Raw genomic sequence first — 14,333 nt, forward strand, 5'->3', positions numbered from 1 at the left:
AAAACATTGAAAAAGGCATTGAAAAATTTGTGTGCCAGATGTGTGGATGTAAAAGTGGTCATTGCGTTAATGAATTACGATTTAAAAAATTCATTGAGACATACAAACCGAAAGGTTCCAATCCATTGCGACGACGGAAAGGTTCAGATGGAAGCAACTTTCCCCTGAGCAAAACTGTGCTCCATCAGAAAATACTCAGAGCGAATTACATTTGTGGCATTTGGAATCATGCTGCTGAAAAAGGAAGCTTTTTCCAGACACCAGTTGAAAGCGGCTGGCGTTTGGAAGATGGTAAATTCACTGGTTTGGTTTCATGGAGATCCAGTTCCGTCCACGCTGGACAACGTTCTGCAAAGTGAGAAGGGTTTGGACCAACACGGAACAGAATCAGATCATGAAACAACAGAAACGGATGAATGCGACTTTTCTGACGACGAACCTGCAAACCTTTAATGAATAGATGTTTTTGCCTTTCTCCACCTCAAGCATAAATAAACTGTAGGCTATAGCCTACATAAGCAACTTTTTACCTTTATTCTTGTAAACATGGGGATAGAGTATGATTTGAACTTGTATTAATTTTACGGTTTCCACCAGAACTTACGAAACCACATAGAACAAAGTGTTAAGATTGATCTTTTCACATGGCTGCAAACCGGGGCCAATGGTGCATAGCCTACCCGAGAGAGATTATGCAGGAGGCATGCTTTTTCAAGAAGCCCTTTGACTTGATGAACAGGCCATACGTTTTTAAATAGTTCAATGTGCATCTTTTCGTTCTACTAGTGTATAATTTAACGTTTCTTTCACACGCCGTTCCAGGTTTCGTTATTTTGTAGCGAGTAATTTTTCCATTCCTTTAAGCAGAAGTCACATGTTATTCGAGAAGTCCTCTCAGTTGTTTAAATAAGACCACATAGTGTGATTTGTTTCTGTTCAGTGTTTAGTCTGAGAGAAACTTAAATGTAGGTAGGCCTACGTACAATCAGGGGCGGATTAGCAAATTGAATTAGCCGGGGAATTTAAAAATAATAACGGTCCACTTCTATCAAAATAGATTTAGCATAAAAATACTCGTTTCACAAACAATTTATTTCATTTCAGAAAAAGTCTTTCACCGGTAATATGATGTAGGCTATAAAGTTAGACATTGCACGTATTTGTATAGCAAGCTTCGATTTGTAACTTGAATCATTGTCAGTGTTATTCAAACAAAGAATTAGGATATAGCGCTACGACTATTATATTTCAAATAAAATTTTCTTTTGTACATAAAACAGGACAGTGACCCTCTGACCGGCCAACCGGGAACGTTCTAGAATTCCGAGTAGGCTAATGATTAGCCGCCAATCCACCCCTGCGTAGAATATCTATTTTCATAGTGATAAATTTTAACCTAATAAGCAAATGTTATGCTGTGTAGATATTATATCTTACATGCTTCATTGATTTTCCAAAATATTTGCAGACGTTTTGAAATATACACGAGAGACACTTGGTTTTATACCTTATATATGATGTTAATTTTGTGAATTTTAGGGGTTATACCCCAAAATGAGGTTAAGCCCCACCTTGGAGCCATAAGAAAAGTTGTTTCGAACTCAGACGTGGAACATGCCCTAACTGATGAAAGAAGTTTCATCTTTGCACCTTATCATGTTATTTTTACCGGTAGGCTACGTATTTTGATCCAACTTTGGGAGCCCCTTGTTCGGGAATGCTCCACCTGGGGTGACCAAATTTGAATGTTCTGAAATCCGTAAGTGAGGTTCTATCACCTACACTTGGTTTCATCCATGTACCTTATGATGTTAATTTTTTGAATTTTAGGGGTTATACCCCCAAAATGAGGTTAAGCCCCACCTTGGGGCCAAAAGAAAAGTTGTTTCGAACTCAGCGGAACATGCCCTAACTGATGATACAAGTTCCATCTTTGTACCTTATGATGTTATTTTTACGTATTTTGCCCCAACTTTGGGGACCCCTTATTCGGGAATGCCCCACCTGGGGCGAACAAATTTTAATGTTCTGAAGTCCGTAAGTGAGGTACTATCACCTACACTTGGTTTCATCCATGTACCTTATGATGTTAATTTTGTGAATTTTAGGGGTTATACCCCCAAAATGAAGTTAAGCCCCACCTTGGGGCCATAAGAAAAGTTGTTTCGAACTCAGTGGAACATGCCCCAACTGATGAAAGAAGTTCCATCTTTGTACCTTATGATGTTATTTTTACGTATTCTGCCCCAACTTTGGGGGCCCCTTATTCGGGAATGCCCCACCTGGGGCACCCAGATCGACTTGTTCCAAAGTCTACAAGTGAAGGCATAAACTCTGGCGTAGGTTTTGTTCTTGTACCTTATGATGTTTTTTGACCCCCAAAATGGGTTTTTCACTGGGCCGTAGCCCCCAAACGCCCCAGCAGTGAAGCCTCGGATGTGGGTTTCTGAACATCCCACAGTGGGGCATGGTTGATAAAACACTCAAACCTTTTGTACCTTATGATGTTACAAAAACGTCACGGGCTGCCGGACTATAATTGATACATAACTGTCACAATCAAGGTGCAAATGCCTCGCGATGGCTTGCTTTGTATCTTCAACGAATGTGCTATTTTCATTATGGAATTCTGGTGCGTTGTGTTATTATCGGTTATGACCTGAAGTAACCTCTGATTGAGAAATTTGTATTATGTAACGTATTTCTAGAATCATCTGTAAGCATGCAAATCTAGAAGGTTCTGTTGTTTTTCATGATTTCTGAGCGTCGTTTGTCATGACGTCATAAGGTTGTTTATCAGTAAATGTCCGATTGCGAAATCGTTATTATGTAAGAATCTTCTTGCGAACGTGACCTTCTAGAGACTTCTGTTGTTTACCTTTTAAATGCTACGTGACCGAACGATGGTTCTTTATGATGTAACCTTCTCGAAGTTACTGGACTGAACAGCCAACTATAAATAGTGGTGTAGTTTGTGTAATGTTTATTCTGAGATTCTGAGATTATTATTATGGTGATTGTTATGAGTTGATTATGAGAGGTGTGCTATGAGTTGTGGATTGGTAGTTGATGCAGAAATTAGAGTTATTTGAGAAGCCGTTCGTTAAAGTTCTTCAAGAAGTCAGATTATCATTTCACTAGTAGAATTATTCGACATTTAATTGACTTCTTTTCGGTTGACCCATTAAACTACGTCATTGAATCTTTCCAAGTCTTTTTCCTGGTAAGAGATAGAAAGAAATCGTGACATTCTGGGGGCTCGTCCGGGATAAACCGAAAAAAATTAACCGAAAAACCGAAGAATACCGAAGATTTATTGAAAGAATAATAAATTAATGTCAAGATGGCGGATACTGTCAAACATGAGATGATTGAAGACTTAGGGAGCATGGCTGAACGATTGGGGCTGACTGGTAATGAGAAGTCTCAGTTTGTGATGGAAGAGTATCACAAGATAATGGACCAAAAAGCTCAGCGAGAAGCTGACGAAAGAGAAGATAGAAGAGCTGCTCGTGAAATAAGGAAAGCAGAACTTGAAGCTGAAGCAGAGGAGAAGCGGGCGCAGCGCGAAGCTGAAGAAAAACAAGCTCAACGAGAAGCTGAAGAGAAACAAGCGCAGCGCGAAGCAGAAGCTGAAGAAAGAAGAGCGCAATATGAATTGGAAAAGTTAAAACTTGAATTAGAAAGACAAAAGCTGGACATTGGTGAGCGATCTAATTCTACTAATGATAATGCTCGAGATGTTATTGTGGCGCAAGTTAGACGCCCAGATTTGCCATCATTTGTTGAAGAAAAAGATGAGTTGGATAGTTATTTGTTAAGATTTGAAAGATATGCTACAATAGCCAAATTAGAGAAGTCGACGTGGGCTACCCAGCTAAGCATGTTATTATCGGGACAAGCTCTTGATGTATATTCAAGACTTTCACAAGAAGAAGCCATGAATTACGACAGATTGAAGTTAGCTCTGTTAAAGCGATACAATTTTACCGAGCATGGATACCGTCAAAGATTCCGTGAGGCAAAGCCTGAACGACACGAAAGTCCAGGTCAATTTATCGAACGTTTAAGAAACCTTTTGTTAAAATGGTTTGAACTTTCGGGGGCCGAACAATCATTGGACGGATTGGCAAACCTTATAGTTAAGGAACAATTCACAGATTCATGTTCAAAAGATCTGTCTGTTTATCTAATGGAGAGAAGTCCAAAGAATCTAGAAGAAATAGCCAGTGTGGCAGAACAGTACTTAGTTGCTCATGATGAGAAGTTGTCGACTGAAGAAACGTTGTCATGCGATAATGACGAAGAGCAAACAAATAATTTTAAAGGAGGTGCGGTTCCAAGAGAAGTACGTTGTTTTAATTGTAATGGCTTAGGTCATAAGTCTGTTAACTGCCGGAGAAAGACTAATAGAAATCATCAGGAATCGAGGAAGTGGTGCAATCGTTGCAATAGGCAAGGACACGAAGCGAAGGAATGCAAGGACAAGTCGTTCTCCCGATCCAATCAGTCTGGAAAAGATAAAGACACAGAGGACGTTTATCGATGCGGTTGTGCATTAATGATTCCTGAACCCACGCTTGACGAGGAGAAACCGAATGAAGATGGTTGCGAAAAAATAATACCTGAAGATCACCTGCCAGTAGTGGATGGAAAAGTTGGAGACAAAAAGGTAAAAGTTTTACGTGATTCTGGTTCTACTGGTATAATAGTGAGGAGAGATTTGGTTAAAGACAGTCAATTAACGGGGAAAACTGGCCATGTGACAAAAATAGATACCACTTCAATCCAAGGACCTTTAGCGATGATATCTATCGAAACTCCGTATTGTAGTGGGACTGTGAAAGCGTTATGTTTACAAAACTCTTTAGTTGATCTGATAATCGGAAATGTTTTTGAGAGAGATTCTGAAGTTACTTGTTATTCTTGTGGCAAGAATGGTCACTTTGCTCGAGATTGTTCTGCAGATAATCAGCAACGATCTCACGATGACGGATATTACGAGCGCGAAGAACCGAGGAGAAGAGGCAGGCGACGACCATTTGGAGTTTGCTATAGATGCGGTAGACGCGGACACTTCGCCAGGGAGTGCGTTGCTGACGGCAGACATTCGGAAAATAGACGTTGCCGTGACAACCACTGCTACCGATGTGGGGAGATTGGACACATAGCCAGGAGCTGCCCTTTTGATGAAAAGGCTTGCTATAATTGTCATAAAGAAGGTCATCTCGCCAAGGACTGTCCGGAGAGGAGATGTTTCCGATGTAGGAAGATGGGTCATCTCGCTCGCCGATGCACTGAAGATGTTGAGGACGTTGGAGACTTTCGCAGAAAACGTGACTATTGATTTGAGAAAAGTTATCGTTGGTAGATCATGCAACGATGGACTTATGAGAATTGATTTATTGAGTAATTAATTGTTTTGTGGTGTGTTTTGTATTGATTGTGTTGTTATATTGTTTGCAACAATATTCTAAGGGGGGGCGTATGTCACAATCAAGGTGCAAATGCCTCGCGATGGCTTGCTTTGTATCTTCAACGAATGTGCTATTTTCATTATGGAATTCTGGTGCGTTGTGTTATTATCGGTTATGACCTGAAGTAACCTCTGATTGAGAAATTTGTATTATGTAACGTATTTCTAGAATCATCTGTAAGCATGCAAATCTAGAAGGTTCTGTTGTTTTTCATGATTTCTGAGCGTCGTTTGTCATGACGTCATAAGGTTGTTTATCAGTAAATGTCCGATTGCGAAATCGTTATTATGTAAGAATCTTCTTGCGAACGTGACCTTCTAGAGACTTCTGTTGTTTACCTTTTAAATGCTACGTGACCGAACGATGGTTCTTTATGATGTAACCTTCTCGAAGTTACTGGACTGAACAGCCAACTATAAATAGTGGTGTAGTTTGTGTAATGTTTATTCTGAGATTCTGAGATTATTATTATGGTGATTGTTATGAGTTGATTATGAGAGGTGTGCTATGAGTTGTGGATTGGTAGTTGATGCAGAAATTAGAGTTATTTGAGAAGCCGTTCGTTAAAGTTCTTCAAGAAGTCAGATTATCATTTCACTAGTAGAATTATTCGACATTTAATTGACTTCTTTTCGGTTGACCCATTAAACTACGTCATTGAATCTTTCCAAGTCTTTTTCCTGGTAAGAGATAGAAAGAAATCGTGACAATAACCAAAAACAAAAGGCGCATCAACTACTGCTGGCTGATAGACCACGTAACAATACATCATAATGATGTTTTTCCGAACCAAAGACCCAGAAAACCAATTTTGTTGTATATTAGTTCAGACGTTGAACCAGTGACAAAAAGTGATTTGCTGATTTGAAACAAAGTGATTGCTGTTCCCTATGTGCAAACCTTTTGATAAAAGTAATCAAGTTTTGGCCACAGCTTTCTGGTCCACTGAGGCTACTCTGGTCAATCGACTCACGTTGCAAATAACTTATCGACATTATTGGGTAGGCTCACACTGAAGTTGTTTTGTGTAAAGTCTTGCTTGTGAAAAAGTCGAAGTAAAAACACAAAAATGAAGTAAGTTATATTTACAAAGTATTATATTCTTGAATCAACCACAGTTTTAAAAAAAATTAGTTTGAACAGGTTTCATGTAATAGAAACTACAATTGATATCATCGCGAAGGATCAAATAGCTGTGAAAATCACTTCGAGCAATTGTTTGTTATGATTTTCATTTTTCATCATGCAAACCAAGGTGAACCTCAATATCATATTTTTATGCCAAACGATAAAAATCGTTTTTATTTTTTTTAGTTACTTTTAGGAGACAAGGAAAACAATCCGTATAAAAAATAATTCAATTCAACATATTTCCCTTATTTTGTCAGATATGTATTTCGTGCAACAATTTTTTAGAAAAATTGCTGAGTATGGTATCGCGTTTTAGATGCAGTCAGAGAATGCAACTTCGCGGTTGATGGCGTTATTACAAAAGCCAATCTTTTGTCACGGAAATGTATTCGAAAACAAAAAGGCTCAAAAGCGGCTGACTGATAGGTTACGTTGCGATACGTTACAAAAACAAGGCATTGATTTCAGATTCTTTCAACCAAGCAAACAACTTTGCTCCAAATGACATAAACATCCAAATTTATTGGGAAAATGATATATGCCTACACCTTTTTGAGGTAAGCTTTTGTGAAAATAAGCTTTTGAAGATCAACATTTGAAAACAAAGTTTGAAATTATTGAGTTGGTCCTAATAGTGTTTCTGCTGAGATATATCAAAGCTATTCAATCCTCGTAGAGAAAAAATAATTTTGTAATCTCTCAAGCAACTGCAAAATTACCATTTAGGTAAAGATTCATTGCTGACAATACAGTATGTGCAATGTTTGTCAAAGCACAACAATTTCGCTGCGCGTGTTTTTCCACAAAAGCAGAGCAGTTTAGATAGACGATGTCAAGTTCGTTTCAGTATCCTTCAATCTCTCGTTTTTATAAAAACGTTTTAACAACATCCATAAATATTTATGTGAATATAAGTGTACCGGTACATGCAGAAGTTTATTGGCGGGTCAAAAACTCACTCCTTGTTGCTTTCCGACAAGAAATCAACAAAAAACTTCCCACATCAGTTTGTTTGTTTTGTGAGATAGACTGAGTTTTGTCAAGAAATTTTCGTACGGCTTCTTGTTATAAGTTAGAAACAAAATGTATTGGCCATAGAAAACTATGTAAAATTACATCTTTTTCAGCATGGCTTATCGTATACTTACTCTCTGATATAATTTCAAAGAAACCCAGATGTAATTAAAAGATTAATCAAAGCAACTCAAAACTCGAGTTTGCAAACAAAAGGCGGAATCATTACGGTCGAATGCTTCACAACAAAGCCAACTCACGAGATATCTGCGTCGCAGTTCCACGCACGACGGCGCTCAGTAATCCTATTAATCCGTATAATTAGAAAACAAAAGGACTAGCTAGTAGCAGGCTAAAATATCCGAGTATGTTATGAAAATCATGTCATATCTCTAAAACTATAGACAATAGCAATGCCATTTCAAGCGGAATAAATACTTGAATAATTTTTAGGAAAAGTCAAAAAATTTCAAAGGTGTGGATTGCGTAGTTCTTTAGTGATATTGCTTTGAAAAGCGCCAAGTCCCACCCGACCCCCCCCCCCCCCCACAGGACAAAGGGTTCGTTGCAAACTTTCAAGGCGGAAGTAACTTAGCGAACGGACACTAACGCCGCTATTGGTTCGTTCGTTTGTTTGTTATGCGATAACACCTGGACAATACAATCATCTGCGGATTGTTTTTCCATATTCGCCGTTTAACATGCAGTATACTGAACAGTGTGGCGTCTAAATTCAATGGGCCCAACACCCTCTACAAGTGGCTACAACAAACACAATCGCGTATTGGTTATTTTTCAAAATAATAAAAACATTAAATTTCCCGTGAGATCGTGTCCTATAACTATGTTCCTAACTACTGCAACATTTCTCGCCGAAAACTGGTTTGAGGACAAGCAGTGACTGACTTGCTGGGTGCTGGCATTATGCAGGATTCCAAGATCTAAGATTTAGAAGATAGTTTTAAAGCCATTAAGGACTTAAGGAGTATAGGTAGCGTGCTTATGCTTGTAATTTTACGTTGGTATTTTGGTACACGTTCCAGTACCAATGAGCAATCACCATGTTTCTAGAAACGAAGAAAATATTTATTGCATATCAGCCATAGAAATTCAGGATATTGGAGTAAATTGTTTACATCGTCGGCCATCTTTAATTCTCGCTATAGTGATGTCACAAACTTTTCAAAAATATGATACAGCTAACTCTCTAAGCCCTGGCCACTTCATTGGGTTCCGACAAAAAAAAAAAATTCCGTGTTCATCTTTTGCTAATCGCAAGAACTGGAACGATTTTTCCTATTGTAAATGTGTTCCAGGTCTGGGGGGGTGCTTCTCAATCTGTCATCAAGAACTTCTTGCTGAAAAGAGCCACAGCAGCAAAGATGGCCAAGTTGAAGCAAGGCATCGTCACCACACACACATGCTGGGACAGCATCGTGTTCAAGTAGGTCCATGTTGGGATTCAATAACTCTGTGTGCTCATCGACCATGCTGTATATTTGCTGTGATGGCTGTTCATCTGTTTAGACAAGTACGCAACAAGTTGGGTGGTCGTTTGAGAGTTTGCATCACCGGAGCGGCTCCCGTTTCCTTGGAAGTGATTAACTTCATGCGGTGTTCACTGGGTATCCCTTTCAGTGAAGGTGAGGGAATGTTTCTGGTTGCAACTGATCGGTGGTCATGAGAGACTCTCTGTGCGTGTCGGTTTTTACAGTATTTATTAATTTTAGTTTAGGACTAAGTTGTTATAATTTGATTTGTAAGGTTGCCTCAAGCTATTTTATTTCAACCAGGGTACGGGCAGACAGAAGGCACTGCTGGCTTGTGTCTCTCCATCCCCGGTGACTACAACAGTGGCAGTGTCGGAAGCCCGACTTTGTGCAACCTAATCAAGCTGATTGACGTTCCCGAGATGAATTACTTCGCCAGGGATGGCAAAGGAGAGGTCTGTGCAAAAGGAGGCAACATTTTCATTGGTTATTATAAGAACGAGGAGAAAACTAAAGAAGCACTGGATGAGGACGGTTGGTTGCACACGGGCGACATCGGGATGTGGCTCCCGGTAAGCTTTTGTCGGCATTTTGAGATGTTGCTGTGATGCCACTTTTTCTGTGGTGGCTGTAGCTTATGAGCGAATAATCTTCCAGCGCTTATTTTCTGTTCAAGTCACTTTCCTCCTACTGTTCTGAACTAAACTGTCGAGCGCAAGATAAGATCTCAATTATGTTACCAGAACGGAGCTTTGAAGATCATCGACCGTAAGAAGCATATCTTCAAGCTTGCACAAGGCGAATACATTGCTCCCGAGAAGATCGAGGGGATGCTAGTTCAATCCCTTGCCGTCAGTCAGGTACTATCATCTAGCGCAATCTTTCAATTTATTGTATTGTTTTTTCATTATTAATTAATTGTTAACTATTGCTGTTCTGATTTTTACTGAAGTTCTGTGGAGAAAGTAAACTTCTCAGCGAGTAAAAGTTCTACTTTTGTCATATTTACGTTTTTTTAACTTCATGAAGCATCAGCAGTTGCCATCAACGACATCATTCCCTGTTCGAGCACGACTGAAACAATTTGATTCTGCTTTTGAGTCATCACATATTTGAAGACATCAATGGCTTGGCCGAGAAAGAAATTATTGTAGATTGTCTGAACTATTTTGTGATTCGGGTTGTAGAATTTATATTGACTGGAGACGAATATGTTTTCTTTTCCTGCACTACTTTTGGAGTGTTGCTGAGTGCTTTCGTGGCCAAGCAGCGACGTCACAGTGTTGTCGATGTCGACGACTTCACAGACAAATAGCTTTGTTTTCAAATCTTTCAATAAAAATTTGATCTCCAGGTCTTTGTGTACGGAGAGAGCTTGAAAGCGACATTAACGGCCATAGCCGTTCCAGACCCTGACAACTTCAAGTCGTGGTGTGAAGGTAAGGGTGTCAAGGGGAGCTACATGGATCTCCTCGCCAACGATCAGGTCAACAAGATGGTCCTCGATGACATGTGCGCCATCGGGCGGCAGAGAGGGTTGAAGTCATTTGAATTGGTGAGTTTGCCACAGCAACTGTAGACGTGAGTAGCAACGCATGAGCGTGATTGGCGAACTCCAATTATTATTCGTGTAGCGAGTTAGAAATGGAGTGTATTCGAATGTGTGGTGCGGATTATGTTTCATGCAAATAATGATACTTCCCTATATTGGTACAGCCGAAGAAGATATTCCTGGCTGGAGATTTATTCTCCGTCGAGAACGGAATGTTGACCCCTACCTTCAAAACGCGCCGACCTCAAGTTTACGCCCATTACAAGGACGTCATTGTCAAGATGTACGAAGGATTGGATTAACAACAGCCAGTAAACTTTTCCACCAAAGAACGCCTTGAATTTAAAATGACGTTGTGTTGCCTTTTCTAATGTCACTTCGTTGTACCAACAGCGGATCTATTCCACTGAAGGGGGCGTCGCTTGGCGAGATATTAACTTTTCCATAAAGTGTGTGCACTTAAGTTTATCATATTGAAGTGGGTGAGTATTTTTGTAGAATATTGTTTAGTTCAAACGACTGACTTCATGGATAAATTAAATAACTTAACATCGTTTGACGCAATGTGTGATGTCATAAAAAAAACGATAGCTTGCTGACATCACAGGATCGTTCATGTTTTGTTGGCGGACAAGCTGTTGTTCTCAACTGAGGCTTCTCTTTTTAGTAAATTCCTCAGCTACGAGGTGGTGAAACACCTCGATAGTTAGAAAGGTCGTCGAATTAAGGCAAAGAATGAAATTTCACTTTTATTTTGTGCATTCCAAAACTTCCTTTAAAGCGTGCGTTTACTTCTCCCACGCAGCAGGTTGATGGGTGATGGTCTTTTTAGAAAACAAAAATGGCAGCTTTTACCTTGAAGAAGCAACGAGTCTTCATGTTGTGTGTGGTGGCATGCGAGAATTCCCCTTTATGCTCTGGAATGCTGAAAACGATTCCAATGTTTATCGTGAGAAGCGTTTTCGACAAATGCAGTATTAAGTATCGTTATTGTAAAATTTTATGCTCGGGCCTGAAGAGAAGTTGCTCTCCTTGGGCTGTGGGCGTTTTACCGCGTTTGTCCATTGTACCCTGAAGCCTATGTCATGGTACCGTATGCTGTGAGTGCAACATTGCCCTTTACCTCATTCACGGACAAATACATTCGTCACTAACTGCCAATGGTGTGGTGAAAGTTTGTCAGCTGTTAATACGGTTGAGTGCTTTTTTGAATCTCATGACGGAACAGTTACGCTTGACTGAAAGAGCAATAGAGGAAGAGGGGCAAAGCGGGACACTCACAGTAAAAACGTAATCGAAAAGCATTGGAAAGTTAATTTTTGTTTTAATTGAAAGCCTTAGTTTATGAGAATTTTGTTTCAAAGATGGAGTGGATTATAATGCAAGTGATTAAAAAAATTTGCAACGTTTTGATTTATCCTTGAGCGGAACATCCATCGCTTGTGTCTACATCTTTTGCATCAGTCCATTAATCGAATGAAATGAAAGTCAATTTTTTTTAGTTAAGATTATGGACAGGATAAGAAACAATAATTTAAACTGGATCTCAAACCTCAATCAACGTAGGCTACTGTGTGATGTGCAGTCTGACCATGAAAAGAGCTCAACACCTGCTCTCCTGGACTACATCGAAACGGGCTTTTGCCTGAGGATGGGTTTCTTTTATGTCCGGTTTTCTTTCTCCATCCTATTATTATTATTATGATGTGCTAATTAGGCTGTCATTCATTACTACATGTGTGCTTCTCTGTTTTTGTTTTATTTTTTGCTGTTTGTTTTTTGGGTTTTGTGGCCGTGCTAACTTATACAGTCATATAGCCTACTACATGATTTTCCATTCAGGCACGTTTTAAACCTTTCAAGGTTTTGCCACCTTTTCCCGTTCATTAACGTGCTGGTAGGTCTATATCGACTATCGGAGTTAGTATCTTCTTCGTCCCGGACGCTTTAATGACAAAAAATAAAAATGATTGATTTATGACATGACCGATTTTATAAGCCCTACTTCAACTGTGGCTTTGTATGCAATATCAAACAAGTCCTAATTGTAATATCATAGGCAGTGCCGGTCTTTGGGGTGTGCAAACCGTGCAATCGCACAGGGCCCGCAAATTAGGGCGCCCGCAATTTACTCAGGAAATGCAGTAATTTTTGTCATTTCCAATGGAAAAAATTCAATTCGATTCACAAGCAAGTACCGTTATCCTTGAAGTCAGTTGCGGCTTTAGGAATTGCAACAAGAAAACATGGAGACTCGGCTTTATTTCCGAAAAATGCCAGAGAAAACATGATCTTATCCTTTTGCTATGCCACCGGACAGCACCATTTTACAGTTAATATTCATACCCAAACTTTTGTTGAACATGCGCTCAGAATGCACCAAATTCAAAGTAGTTTTTCAAAATTTTCTGGGGGACGCCCCCAGACCCCACACCGTTGGGTGTCGCCTTCGGCGAACACGCCGTCAGGCTTTGCCCACCGACCGTCAACCCCCCTCCCCTTTCAAAATACTTAGCTACGCTACAGAATTGGATCATTGTCATTGGGGCCGCAAAGCACATTCCGCACAGGGCCCGAAACACCCTAAGACCGGCACTGATCATAGGCGTACGAGCCGGGGGGCAGGTGACCTTGTTGCAAATATAGGCAAAAATTGCTTAATAAGTAGGCCTACCCTCAAAATTACTCCAATTAAAAAAACTTGTTAGTTGAAAACATCATTAACTATAGAATAGTCTTTTAGTGCACTCACATTGATGTGAATACTGAAGAGTTTGGGTGTTCATCAGGACAATTATCGTTTCTAGCACTAGTTGCTACGTTCATCTGATGAAATTGAAAGTAAAATTAACAACAAACAAAATGGTTTATTGCTTCACATTGATGTGCTAATTTTTTTTGTAGATTGCAGTAAGATAAACAACAAAATTCTGTTAATTTGCAACCGTATCATGTTAATTTGGGCAGCCAATGCGAAGATCTGTTGAATCTGACAAGTATAGGTAGGCGAATCCTTTTGTGAAACTGCCCAAGCAACATGGTAGGCTATTGTAACCAGTTTTATTGAACATACAATAGGCCTATAAATTTTACGTTGTATTATGTTGTTTAAGCAGCTATAAAATGAGTAGGAATCTGATAAAGTATGTGTTTATGTACTAACATTAATGTTCGCATTTTTTCGCTTCTACCTTTTTCTAAACCTTTGCAATGTTGACGTGCATTGTTTTTGCTATGAATGATGGTCAGAAATTAAAACAACTGGAATGTTTGCAGACTACAGCTTCGCATATAGATCTTAGTCACGGAGGATTCAGGAGAGTTGAGCCATTTTTGACGCTTTGTTAAATATTTATCGGAATTCTTAAGTTACAAATAAGTTTATCAGCAAACTGAAAGATCCGATAGGTAGCAGTAGTGGGTCTTTTTATCAAAGTCAAGCCAATTTTGATATCTGAAGTATTTGAAACAATACAAGACTGATCAGAAGCATAAGAACTGTCTAACCAGGCAATACTGTACAAGTGTACAGTAGATGAATGTACGTTTAAAGTTCGAATGTCATTTAAAGTTCGATTATATTGGTGATGGACTGAATGGTGAATAGCCTCCTTAGTTGTAAAAGACACTCTATCACTCGAAATGACAAAATATTTCATTTGAAATTCT

General features: G+C 39.4%; 1 protein-coding gene across 3 annotated transcripts in view; it reads left to right on the top strand.

Moving 5' to 3' along the window:
• LOC145787088 (long-chain-fatty-acid--CoA ligase 1-like) overlaps window positions 1-14,031 on the top strand; it is a 33,206-nt gene extending 19,175 nt beyond the window's left edge. For 2 of the 3 annotated variants that reach the window (XM_082598804.1, XM_082598805.1), the window contains 6 exons: window positions 8,939-9,066; window positions 9,150-9,265; window positions 9,416-9,684; window positions 9,856-9,972; window positions 10,467-10,667; window positions 10,829-14,031. In XM_082598804.1, coding sequence (XP_082454930.1) covers window positions 8,939-9,066; window positions 9,150-9,265; window positions 9,416-9,684; window positions 9,856-9,972; window positions 10,467-10,667; window positions 10,829-10,966 — 969 coding nt within the window. In that variant the 3' untranslated portion in view covers window positions 10,967-14,031. Of the gene's footprint in view, window positions 1-2,608; window positions 7,166-8,938; window positions 9,067-9,149; window positions 9,266-9,415; window positions 9,685-9,855; window positions 9,973-10,466; window positions 10,668-10,828 lie in introns of those variants that run through there. The other variant, XR_014291364.1, reaches the window with a different exon arrangement.
• The last annotated feature ends 302 nt before the right edge of the window (window positions 14,032-14,333 follow it).

The sequence above is a fragment of the Aplidium turbinatum genome, chromosome 18 (assembly GCF_918807975.1).
Source record: "Aplidium turbinatum chromosome 18, kaAplTurb1.1, whole genome shotgun sequence".
Classification (NCBI taxonomy): Eukaryota; Metazoa; Chordata; class Ascidiacea; order Aplousobranchia; family Polyclinidae; genus Aplidium; species Aplidium turbinatum.